Raw genomic sequence first — 13,852 nt, 5'->3', positions numbered from 1 at the left:
TTTCTTATTTCCACTATATTTTTCATCGATTTCAAATCCATACGTTGGCGGGCCCTCGCCAAGCGATGGGATGGGGTGCGCCAAAAGTGGATCAATACCAATTATCGTGTTTTTCATTTAGCAATACAACTTTCAACCTCCACCGCAGCCAACCGATCCTTATTAGTTTAGCCTCTTGGTCCAGCGGCAAGGTAAAAACTTTCCCATGTCACGAATGCTGCTGCTGCTATCAAACACAGCTTCCACCAACGTTAGTTGCCAAACCCGTCCCATAGCCCATCCGCTGTGCAATGATGCAAACAAACGTGACGCGATAATGTAGTTTCATTCTCAAAGGTGTTAATAAATTTACCATGTTGAACAACACTGGCACTTACATGCTCCGAAAGTTGGAACCGTTGCTCCTGACAGCCCGGGGCTGCTGCTGCTGCTGCTGCTACTCCCCGGTGACTCTGGTGATGAACAGGTATACGAGTGCCTTTTGAAATTGTACCCGAGGATCTTCTCCCGAATAGGATTCACACTGCTGTACAGATAGTTAACCGCCACATTTCGCTGTGGATGGCTACGTTTCTTTACCACCACCGTCGGACTCAAATCGGCTGGGTCACTGATGGGCCTCAAAGCACCCACAATTAAATCACCATCTTCTATGTAATTTTTATTATTCTTACTACTACCGCTATTAGGACTAAAGCTGCTCACACTTTTCAACACTATACTGCTCGGTCGCAAACTAATATTGTACGATTTCCACTTTTTCCGCTCGAATTTGGCACAATCAAACAGGAACGTGTCGTCAAACTCCGGCATCTTGGCTAGAGAATGCAGTCGACTGACTGCTGCTCTTAGTTTTGCACTCACTTTTTACATCCACAGTGAATCCATCTTCATGCGACGATTATCGACGGCAAACTGTCGAAGGAAAAATCGTGACCGTACTGGGAGGAAAATTGCTCGGATCGATTTCCCTCTCGCGGCGAATGTCGCCCTGTGTCTGGTACCCGCCGCCGCACTGCGCGGCGAGGACAATCACTTTCGGAATCTATCGCTAGTCGATTGGTCCGCGTTCGGTTGCAAACTGTGGTTTCAAAGAGTCAGGTGCTGCAGCAACAAGCTAGAGGCTCGAAGCGAAGCTATTAAGATTAGAGGCACATACCTTGTAGGTATACGCTAAATGCAGCCTATCAGATGAAAAACACATTCCAGTTGCTGCCACCAGTGCAACTGTGGAGCCGAGGCGACACACCGCAACAGTGTGTCTAAACATACCTAGCCTGGGCCAGGAGAGATCACGGAATGCGCACATGTTTCTCGGATTGCGCGCGAGTTTGCAAATACGTTTGTTGTCTACTCGAGAAAAGTTGTACAGTAAAAGAGTTTCAGATTGTTTCGCGATTTTAAAAATTAAAAGCATTTTATCGACCTTTGATTCAATGCAGTAAATTGTAATTCGAAATTATTCTTCTAATTTAAAAACTCGGACTGCATCCAATGTCCATAGCAGCTTGAAAGCTGGTGCGAAACGATAACACAAACACCATAAAATCAGTAGTTTTCAGTTTGCTCTTCATCATTGCTCGGGTGATGTGGCTTTTAAACTATTGATAGCTCAGCCCTGAAACATCAAATTATTTCAGCTGGACGGTTTGGCGAAATTGTATACTATCAACTCTTTTGACAGTAAAGGGTTACCCAATAGCTTCGGTGTTGCAGCAATACGGCGCAATGCGACAGACCTACTATTAGATAGGTACAGTCGACACGTGATTGATCAATCATAAATTTGCAGGAATGTACTCGACCTCCTTAAGGGTCAACACAACAACTGCTGTAGCAACAAGATGTCTGTGTTTAAATTATCGTGCGGAATCTGTTGAACTATATTTAGTGAATACATGCACTAATAGATGGTTTGTTTTGACAGTTCTCACGATTCGCCGTATAATTTCGTAGAAATAAAATTCGCTTCTCTACGATTTGCTATACGCTTTGAGCACTTAACTTGTTATTGGAGGATAAAACTGTCATCTCGTATCGCATCACAGAAAAACGGTTTAAGGTTAGATGCATAGAGGCAAATCGAGCCTTCACATAATTTGAATCCAAAATGCATGAAGTTTATCAAGAAGTGGGAACTATTTTTTCAACACGTTTCTAATCGTGAAATAAATGGTACACCAACATCGAAAAAACAAATTTTCATGATTTTTTATTTTATTTTTACCAGCCGGTAAATTTACATTTATTTATTTTATTTTTACAGCCGTCAGTCTCATTACATCAGAACAAATCTAACACCCAATATATCGTAGAGATCCTTGATAAAGACTACAAAATATAGTCGAACTGTGCTGGCGGGAAATGTCAGTAATCTATATTTGGCATAACGGCCATTTGACACAATTTCTCAAATGTCATTTTATGACCAAATGGCCGTTATGATTCAGGGTGAGATGGCTGCAGGCCGCGAGTATTTGCTGACGATCCGACGTCTTTTTAAAATGTTAGTTTTTACAATCGACAGATGGAATGATAGAAAAAAGTAATAAAACAAAAGTTTTTATAGTATCCATACAGAATGGGAAAAGACGTGAACGCCAAAGACTCTTTGGCAAAGAGCGGGAATTTAGGTAAGGAAGGGTCAATGAAGCAATGATGTATTGCTTCAATTACTCTCCCTTGCCTATTTTTCTGTTCTTACCCATTCACGTCTTGTCCCATCCTGTACGGATACTATAAATAGCCTTGGTTTATTTCTTTCTTCTACCGTCTCCTCCGGCGATTGAGACCGGCTGGAAAATTGAAAAAATTGGTGTAGGCAATGTGATTGCCACTCCCCGTTTACCCCAAAAACCATTAGTGGCAACAATTTCTCGAATATTTCTTTTTCCTTTTTTTCCTTTTTTTCGGGTTATCCAACTGGTCGCTTAATAGCGTATAAAACTCTGCGCTGGGCCCTTTTGTGTTGTCAACAAAGTGTCAGGGAGACCTCAAACATCAGTTCTACCTGACGAGACAGGCACTGGCGCCCACTAAAACACAGGTAGAGCCCCAAGCATAGCCGTCACGCCTATACCCGCAGGCGGAGGCGTTTCGGCCCTGCGCGGACTCCACGAACTGACTCTAAGATCTCTCTGCCAAAGGCCGGAATGTCATATTTTAAATATAATGATGATGATGACGATGATGATGATAATGATGATGATGACGATGATGACGATAATGATGATGATGAGAAGAAAAATAATAGATCGAATTTGTAAATGTGCTTTGGACTTTTTGTACCACTCGAGTTGCAATACGCGGTATAGTGAAGAAGTGGAGAATTCGTCAGCCCCGCCTGACACTGGTCTTCCCGCGCGCCCGCTTTTAGTTTTCCAACACAAACAACCACAAATGAACCAATAGATAAGACAAATTTCGGAGCAACTCGGATCAACTTATCAGGGCAAATTTAATCTTTCATCCCCTTCACAATGCATTCCCACGATACAAAGTAAATTGAGCGCAGCACAAGCTGGACGTTCGCGGTAGTCGACAGAAGCTTCAAAATATAGAGACTCGCCCGCTGAGACCAAAGTGCTGTAAAGCTCTGGGCTTAAACGTCTCTTTAAGACTCGACCCCTTCCCATAGACAGAGCCCGCGGGCAGCCATCAGAGCTCAGGACAGCCACGGGGCCAGTGCAAAAATCCTACTCTATCTAGCAGCACCGCCTAGCCGAAACTTGAACACGCGACACGAATTGACCTAATTTTCCCATCTGCTACCTAAGAAGTGCTATTACCCGTAATCATTACAGAGTGGTCCCTCGGCATCCAATCGGATCTGGTATCCCGCTTACATCCCCTTACTAACCCTAAGCCCCCGACCAACTGAATCAATCCGACATTTTTCGGAGATATTTGTGACAGTTGCTATAAATAGGGATGAATCCCAGAAAACTTCATCTATTGTCAGAGATCCCCATACTGGCCTTATTCTTAAACGGAATAAAAGCACTTTCTGAACAACGCAACAATCACATTTGGTAAATTTTTACCCCGAGTCCCACTTGAAATCACAAAAGTATTTTGATATATACCCACATTCAGAAGTAAACGTGACCGCTGTTCATTTACTGATTAGTTAAAAAGCCCTACACCACGACAAGGTTCAGTTTTATCGTAGGGGGCAACATTTTCTCGAATATTTCTAAAATAAATTTAGGATAATCTACCACAAGGAACCATAAATAGAATATTATCATAAAAATTTACGCTTTATCTAGAAATTCTAACCAAATTTACTGCCAACTCTCTAAAATCAAGACTTGTTTCCATAAAAGTGGCTTAAATTTATATATTTGAGAGTAGCGTTGAACCATTATAGACCATCGAACACATTTACGAAAACTTTTCAAACTTAGTACAACGCAATATTTTATAGAGTACTCAATTAATGTCGTTCCTTCCCAAATTGTCAAGTAAACCGAAAGTACCACAGAGTAGCAATAAGGACACACTACTTTTTTGTTGTACTTTAGCGACGTGGTATTACTGCTGGTTAATGAATATAAGTTGGAGTACGCGGGCGATTGTGGATGACGTCGATATCATCGGAATCAACCGTAGAGCAGTGGAAGAGGCCTTCAGACCCTTTAAAAGGGAAGCGGCGAGATTGGGACTTACCATTAACACCGCCAAAACGAAGTACATGGTTGCTGGTAGGGAACGTGGGAGCTCAAGTGGTGTTGGTGCCGAAGTGGAGTTAGATAGGGAAGGATATGAAGTAGTGGAGGAATTTATATACCTTGGTACACACGTGACATGTGACAACGATGTAAGCCGCGAAGTGAAACGACGAGTTGCAGCCACGAATCGGGCTTTCTATAGATTACGTAGCCAGCTGAAGTCCCGTAGTTTGCAAATTCGCACAAAACTGGCGCTCTACAGAACACTCATCCTCCCGGTGGCCCTTTACGGACACGAATCATGGACGCTAAAGGAAGCTGATCGACGAGTGCTTGGGGTTTTAGAGAGTAAAATTCTGCGATCTATACTTGGTGACAAAATGGAAAATGGAGTGTGGCGCAGACGCACGGATCACGAGCTGTACCAAGTATACAAATATGCTGATATAGTGAAGGTAGTGCAATGTGACAGGCTGCGGCGGGCTGGACACGTGGCCAGAATGCCCGATGAAAGAGTAGCCAAAACTATTTTCAGCAGAGAACCAGGAATAGGCCGTAGACTCAGAGGTAAACCCCGCACCCGTTGGGTGTGTGCTGTCGAAGACGATGCACGTTCAGCTGGTGTTCGTGAGGATTGGAGAACGGCAGCCCAGGACCGACGGTACTGGAGAACCATAATTCGTTCGGCGCAGGATCGGTAACGGACCGTTGCCACTAAAGTAAGTAAGTACGCAGGCGAGCTGATATTTCCAGCTGTACCATCCATTGACTTCTGGATAAAGCTTTTGGATCTTTTTGTCTACGGGCGTTGCGAGATTCGACTCATCGCAAGTAACGCAAATGTCAGCTTGACACCCATCATATTGTCAACCCAATAATGTTCGAAAACATTGATAGGCAGGTTCTCAGAAGGGTCGAACAAGTCAACGATGAGCATTGGTCTCGTTAATAAAGCTTTATTTCAACACAACTCGCTCCGCTATGTTTTCCAAAACAACCCAACAGCTGAGTTTTATCCCAAGATTTGCATGGTATTTCAAAGATCCATATTGTAGGTACTGCGTATCTCTAGGTATAAGACCATACTAAGCCTCTCATTCAGCAACTTCTATTCCTACATCCTCGTGGTACCAGCCGGGATAAGAGCAACCTTAGGGGTTATCGGGTGACCAGTCCCAATGGAAACTAAGGTCGTACGGCGACAGGAAAGAAAGAACTCATGCGAATGTTTTTGGATAGCGAACAATAGCCTTGCCAATCTTGGATGTCTTTTCATATGTCAGAGGCGGCACTCAATGGCTTGACGTTTGGTACTTGAAACTTCGTACCTGGAACTGTAGATCATTGAATACTTTCACAGTAGGATATCTGGCGCAATGGCGAGAAAGTTTGGAGTATCCGAAGTGGCAACGGTCATTTTTACCAGCGCAGTGAAACCTCCAATAAGTGGAGAACAGGTTTTGTAGTGTTGGGCAGGATGCAGAATCGCGTTTTGGACTGGAAGGTGTGGATGTTTCGAGAGGATGTTTCTGTTGAGAATAAACGGTCGTTTCGTCTACTGCAGCATCGTCAACGTACACTGACCTCACGAAGCTAGATTTGACGACACCGCGTATATGAACGCCCAGGTTGGTAGGGAAGCGATGTATAGACCGGTAACTGACGCGACCTCACATTATGCAAATCAACACGAATGATGAAGGGCAATGGTGCATCTTCGCAACTTCTCGAGACCCGAGGATATTCACAAGCCTTTCGAGTGATTTTCAAATCGCTCAGAGAAACTAACCAACGAACAACGAACTAAATCGACCGCGTTCTTGTCGACGAACGGTTTTCTCGGAGATCATCAGCATACGCTCCTTACGAGGTGCGGACATTGACTCGAACCATTACCCTGTACCGGTACATATGCACTCAAAACTATTCACGGTATACAATTCATGAGATAATCGTCCTCCTCGGCTAAACATTAGAGCATCTGAAAGCGCGGAAACTGCTCTTAACTATGCGGATATGCGAAGCCACTGAATGAAGTCCAACCATGCTATGTGGAATTAAGTGTTTTAACAGACGTAACAACCCCGAGTTCACAAAATGACTAGTTTGACGGGAAAAGCCACCAGACCATGCTGATGAATCCAACAGCTTAAAAAACGGAGAAGAATTTGGTCAAGTATCGACAAAGTAGTTATAATTGTCCCCGACTGAAGCAGTTGACCACGAAGTTGAGAAGAAAAAAGCGTCAGAAGAGAGACGCGCAAATTCTACGAGGCAGGTGAACCAATCTGGTAAGGGCTATACGCCGCACCTTGCCATGTATAGAGATGAGGACGGAAACCTGATCACGAACGAGCGCAAGATCGTCAACAGGCCATGCGAGAAATCGGACAGCTGAAGCCTAATAGAGCCGCCGCCGGTAAGGACTGACTAACGACAGAACTCTTCAAGGTAAGAAACCACTAGTAACGGCACTATATTGGATTATTTGCAGGAGTTCCAGAGAGAAGGAGAAACTACATCTACAAAAAGGGCAATCGGCTCGATTACCGTAATTACTACGGCAACAACTGATCAATGCTGATTATTAGGCGCTCTCCCAGATCTTGCAACGTGGTCTAACACCAATAGAGTTCCTAGGGTAGTACCAAGCGACTTTTATAGGTACCCGTGCTACTATGGATATAGTTTCCACACTCCGATAAATTTCCAGATATGTCCGGAGTACAACATGCCCACGCATCATATTTTTGTGGATTTCAGGGCAGCATACGATACAGTCGAGTGCGAATAACTATGGCAGATAAAGCACGAGAAGGGTTTTCCGGAAAAACTGGCTGATCAAAGCTATCCCAGAGCTAGTAATGTACTACGTTTGCATTGTGGAGACCTTATTGATATCATTACTGGAAACCTTGGGACGGAGGAGGCAACCTACGCCAGACTAAAAACGAAGGCTAGTAAGGTTAGGTTACAAATTAAAATATGTTGCAAAATATGGCAGTAAGAGACTCCAGCAAAAACAACGTTTGTCTCCCACGGACAGTAATTATTGACGGTGATGAATTGAAAGTGGTTGATGTGTTCATGTATTTTGGATTCCTGGTTACCGCTGACAATAATAAGAGTAAGGAGATTCAACGACGCATTCAAGCTGGAAGTCGAACCTGCTTTCCCATCCGCAAGTCGCTTCGAACAACGAGTATACACCGCCGCACAAAGCTGACGATACAAAACACTAATCAGATCGGTAGTTTTCTACAAACTCGTAACTGCAACTATGCTAACGGCACTTGCCGTATTGTCGTATTTAAGGTGAAACGGTACTGAACCCCAACATGGTCGGAAAATTGGCGTCCATGTGAAGATATGGGTGCCATCGATCCGGCCATGTTGGGATTCAGTACCGTTTCATCTTAAGCAGAAGGTACAGCGGGCTATTTTTGGTGGAGTACAAACGGAAAGCTGTGAGTGGCGTAGTTGTATGATCCACGAGTTGCAGGCACTACTTGGAGATTCCCATCGTACTCATGGAGAAAATCGTGACACTACGATAGACCGGCCACGTCTCAAGGATGCCGGATGACTGTGCAGTGAAATCCGTTCTCTTCAAGAACCCCACCAGTACCAGGAATAAAGGGTCCCACCGTGCTAGATGACTCGACCAGGTTAAAGCCGACTTGTGTGCGTCGAGACGCTGAATAATTTGGCGACGAGTAGCGCAGAACAAAGTCAGTGACGGCCCATACAGGCTAAAATGGGTTAAAAAAACAAACAATTGGGTAGATAAATGAGCGTCGTTAAAATCCATTACTGGGGATTTAACAACATAGGTATTAAAAAACAGTGGCTAATACAGACGTAGGGAATTAGATTGAATTCTTCTAAAATCACATAGATAGTTGAAAAAGACACGAAAACTTAGCTTAGCTTAGCTTAGACTGATTGCACATATCAATGGTTGCACTCAGTGATTGACCAGAATCAGTGAAATTGCACAATGAATCAAATGAATGGGGTTGGGATTTACCGATCATTCTCATTGTGCAAAATTCAGTGATTCGACATAATAATGATCAATAACTGCGCCGGCCACGTCCTTGCAATCAGGTGGGAACGGGGAAGGAATGTTAGTGTAATCTTTGCTGTTCTAGGGACCGTGTTAACCTCTGCATCCCTACAAAGATTACAGGAAGGAGTTTTGCTAGTAAGGTGGGGTTTGTTGGATCAGGATTCACCTTGATAAGTGATATGATCGTCGCTTTTTTATAAAGTGTTGAATTTTAGCTATATTTTTCATCTATTCATTATCCAATCGATCGTATTTTTTTTCAATTATTAGTATTTATAGCAATTTAAACTCCAGACAGCCGGCTGTAGGGAGTGTTGCTAAATCGTGCATAACCGCGACAATGTTTCATCCCTGTAAATGGAGTATTTTATAGTATAGTACGACTGGTACGTTTAAACATAAATGCCGCGAATCGAAAAAAATGCCGGTAACGAAGAGGATTCGGATGTACCAAATGAGGTGGTGGGGTGAGTTAAGTCAATATTCCCCTTCATTCATAATTCTCGGTAACATGGATGAAACTGTCTACTTATTACAACTTTGAACTAGTAGTTATTATCTTTATCACGCGATATAAGAAATATATTAAAGGAAAATATATGTTTTTAATAGTTGATGCGATGTAGTGCCAAACACTGCTTACGAAGTCTACAGATTAAAGTGAAAGCCTGATACCTAAGTGTACACAGAGCCGCAAACAACAAACAATGCAGAGTTTTCAAATTACTGAGAAAATGTCAAATTATCCAAAATTGCTTATATTTACTTGCTTATTCAAAGCCAAAGTAATTTTCAAAGGCGAAAAAAAATAGAACGCGTGCTTATCCACCGCACAATCAACTCCTTGCAAGTCCAAACCAAGCATTAAACACTTTCATGAAATCTGCACAATGCCGATTTACCGCCCCGCAAAACAAGGCTCGACCTGGGAGCTCAGTGAGTTCATACAACCGCTTTAACAAAACAAAAACCAAACAGTCAATGCTGTTCAGCGACATGCGCACGCGAATAGCGCTAGGCACATTCGAACATCATGTCATGATCAACCAAGTGTTATAGTTATCAGTAAATATGGTGAATATGATATCTCCTATGAGACAGCGTAAATCATGCACCCGCAAGCCTCGCAACTGTTGTTTCCCGACGATAATCAGCTGTTCGTCTGGTCTCCATCTAATACAAAACGATCGATCCTATCCGGTCTGGACCTATGGTAAACGATTCTTATAAATACATTAAGGTTTACTATAGATACAATGGAGATACTATCAATTTTCCTCTTTATAGTATATTAATGCCATATTATGCAAGGTATAGAATAAATTCTTATAAAGTGTGTTGCAACTTTCAAACCTACTTCACATACTAAGTTCTATTGCAACAAAATTGATTCACAATTAAAATTGAAATTTCACAATTACCTACTTATACTTGAAAATAAATAAAAAAACAAAGTCCGCACCCACTTCGCGCAACTCTTATAAGATTTGATTACAAATTTGCAGCAGACTCACGAAAATCTCAAGCATCTGCCCTTTATGAAAACTACAGATTCTAAAAGTCTGGACACTACAAAGAAAACTAGTACATCTGGTATCCCTGGTCGGCTCTGAAATGATCTGACAAATACGCACACATGATAATTCTGACATCGGTTCATAGGAAACGTAGGAAACTTATGGCTTTTGTAACGAGGGGTGTATGCAGGGTGCATTTAGAGTCTGAGTGTAATGTAATTGTTAGTTGTATATGTGTACAGATAGTTGAAAAAGACACGAAAACCGGTGAAAAAGTGTATTTAGAAACTTTTTACTTACTTTAGCGTAATTGTAATGAATAGACAATTTTACGATGAAGCAACTTTTGAAACAACAAGTGATTTCATCATCTTGCGTCCGAAAAACCTAGCACCGCTGCAGATATCCAACCAAAATACATCGGGTGATGACGGATGCGTCACTACATCCTCGTCATTTTGTGCGAATCAAAATAATCAGCCAATGACGGTTGGGTTGTGTTTGGTCGGTGGCCGGATGCACGCAACACTCCGAGGTTAATTTTGGCAAACTCTGCGCCGCCGGGTGTATTTACCAGGACAGGCCAGACCGAGTAGCACTGTAAAGCAAAGTGCTGCAGGGTTCGCGGGAACCGAGCGGCAGACTATGTAAACACCGAAACACCGAGCCGATGAATGACGATCGTTTGCAAGCGGCGCTAATCTAATTGAGTTGGTCTTTTATTTTTAAATCCACCCATCGTTGTCTGTCTTCCACACCGGCTAGGGCGAGTTAAGCAGGGCCGATAAGATGAAGCCAGCCAGTGATGGAGTAAGTTGAGAATGCTTCGAGGTCCCCACTGGAGATGGTTTTCAATCAAGACAGGCGGATGTACGGCTTCCGTTAGTTCCTGTGCTCGGGGCTATTGTACATTAGGGCAGAGAGTCATCCCAAGCAATTACCAGACGAGGTAGTAGCAGAGCAGCCGTGGAATCGTGGGGGACGGAAAATAGGCCGATTCGGCCGGAAAGCCGCTCTTCTACAGAACACTATTTATTCACAGATGGTACCTACAAACAACATGTTGGAGTCGAATCACATGTTTACAACTTCGGCATCTAATTAGCTACATGACGAAAGCGTTACGTAGGTTGTGTGCAACGAAAAAAAAAATCTGACATGGGAAATTTTTTACTAACCATGTGTTAGTTGTTTACAGTCGAGCTGACTGGGTTGACAGTTTGGTGGATGATGTTTGTCGGTTATTTTTAGTACTTTTGGCGTAATTTACACTCTTTTTATTACATTTAAGTTAAAAAAAAAGTTTGAAGAAAATTTGTTCGAAAGAAGAGACTTACACTGGAGATAACAATTGAAAATTTTTAAATTTTTAATCCAAAATTGCAAAATTGTTCGAACCAGCTTGTGGTTTAAATACAGTTCGAACGAAATAGCTTGTGGTTAAAATACAGGATAAAGGTAATCTGCTAAGACGATGGTTATTATTCTTTTTTCTTTTGTGAAGACCACAATTAGCAAATGCCAAAGGTTCGTGTCAGTCGAAAAACACAAACAACCTTTCCACGAAATAAACTGAACAACCTCCGACCATGTCGCTAATTTTCGATGAAATGTTTCTGCAGTCTATGATTATAGTGAAAACATTTATCTTTTCAAAAATTCATGTTCGACCTACACCGTGCGTTGCGGTTACCACCGCTCGATTCGGCATTGCCCGATGATTTATGAACCCTTGAAATGCTAATGATTTACGACTGTGGTGAAGAAGTCAACCGCGATCTCTGGATAGCCCAGTTCTAAGAGCCACATTTCCGTTCCGTTGTTGCCTGCCGGTATGGTCCACGGTTACCGTTAGCGATTGACAGTGCATTCAAGCACACTACCCCTACGCTTGGCAGTGTTGAGGGCGTCCAACAACGGCGCGGCAGGTTCGTAAAATACACCAAGTGTATAATTACCCGGAAATTTAACTGGGCTGCAGGTTTCCTTCTCACGACGCTGTCAAGTGGTTTATCGCGCAGCGCCGCAGACAAATGGCGGCAATAAAAAGAAAGCTTGATCTATGTCGATCGGAAGATTTGTCAGGTTCGGTAGTTGTTTGGCCTGCTTTCCGGCCACTGTTGTTGAACGGGGAGTAATTTGAATATTCATTCTTCCGAAACGCACGAGCGCGAAATAAAAATGCACAGTTACACAAGTTTGACCAATCGATAGGTATCTTTGCGGATGAGGACAACCAAGGTAAAAGTTGTTCAATTTAGAGCTGAAGTTAACGACTATTAGTAGCCGACGGAAGAACGAGTATTGATGAGTTTCAAGATTTCCTTTGAGCAAGAATGCTCGAATGAAAACGATTGCCAAGATGCAACGATGGGCCGTCCACTGTGGCGCAGTCTATTGAATGGGATTCGAAATGTCAACAACCATCACAGATATTTCTGCCACGATTGGCGCAAAAGCACGGAAACGATAATGAGTTTGTTCTACTTGACAAGAAGAAGCAAGTGAAGTGCGGCGAGCTTTGGCATTACAAATTGGATGGCCTTCACAGCGAGCATCAGAGTGAATTGTTGTGACAATCGCCAGCAATCATCGATGATAGAACGGGCGTTTTTTTAAATAAGGATAATTTTATCTTACGATTCAAAAATGAAGACCTAGAGTCATTCAAAGCTATGGACAAGTAAGCAATAAAGTTTAATAGCATTTTTTTCTCTAAACTGTCGCAATTGAAACAGTTATTTTCGTTTTGTTGTTCTACGAACAAATGTCGTATCTATCGAGATCGAGAAACCGCATGAGACGTCGCAGAAGCATCCATTTACATTTATGATCAAATCGACTACTAGGCTTCACTGAACCGGAATGCGATTCACAGCTGCAAAACTATTCATTTTACGTTTGCGGGAACAACTGCAGGCAGAAGTATGTTGCACACCCGATGCGAAACTGTGCAGGCACATTCCAATCAATTTCAAATCGTTATTGTGGTGCCACAAAATGCAATGGAGGCTCGCACGAAATGGATCAGGTCCACAAATATTTTTTAACTGAAATTGAAAATTTTAAGAATTAGATTGATACCTAGTTAATCTAATTTTTGAAAAGTATTCACACAATATGTATGATTTTTTTAGGATTTTGAGAAGAAAAACTCATAAAAAAAATTCCCAAAAATGTAAAAGGTAACCATCAAATAACTACAAATCGCAGATAGTAAATTAAATAGTAAATTTATTCTAGTTTCTCTGAAGTAGCTCCTGGTTCAATTCTAGGACCAATTGTATTTTAATTATATAGCATGGGATCGGTGTTCCTATACTTCTTTTATACGAAGTAACCGGTGGGTGGTAAAGCGCATCGAGAACATTGATATGAAACAACGCAGGAATGCTAAACCACGACAAAATTACGATATTATTCCTTCCAAATTTGTTTTTATCGCATGCCACTTTCCGAAATGTTTTTTTTTTATCAATTTCCGTGATTTTACCCGATTTTTGTTGTGATTTATATTTCAACTCTACTATCATACTCACTTCTATGTTGTAGTTTCATGTTACGGAAATAAAGCAAACGGCATTCATTTG

General features: G+C 42.2%; 1 protein-coding gene across 4 annotated transcripts in view; it reads right to left on the bottom strand.

The window, feature by feature from the left end:
- Positions 1 to 13,852, bottom strand: part of LOC128734931 (guanine nucleotide-releasing factor 2) — a 116,232-nt gene that overhangs the window by 53,875 nt on the left and 48,505 nt on the right. For 3 of the 4 annotated variants that reach the window (XM_053829377.1, XM_053829460.1, XM_053829623.1), the window contains exon 2: positions 378 to 915. The exons of the other annotated variant lie outside the window; for it this stretch is intronic. In XM_053829377.1, the coding sequence (XP_053685352.1) occupies positions 378 to 813 (436 nt within the window). In that variant the 5' untranslated portion in view covers positions 814 to 915. The remainder of the gene's footprint in view (positions 1 to 377; positions 916 to 13,852) is intronic. 4 annotated transcript variants of the gene reach the window in all.

This window comes from Sabethes cyaneus, chromosome 1 (genome assembly GCF_943734655.1).
Source record: "Sabethes cyaneus chromosome 1, idSabCyanKW18_F2, whole genome shotgun sequence".
Taxonomy (NCBI): Eukaryota; Metazoa; Arthropoda; class Insecta; order Diptera; family Culicidae; genus Sabethes; species Sabethes cyaneus.
The sequence above is the reverse complement of the archived record's forward strand: the minus strand, read 5'-3'. Positions and strand labels throughout refer to the sequence as shown.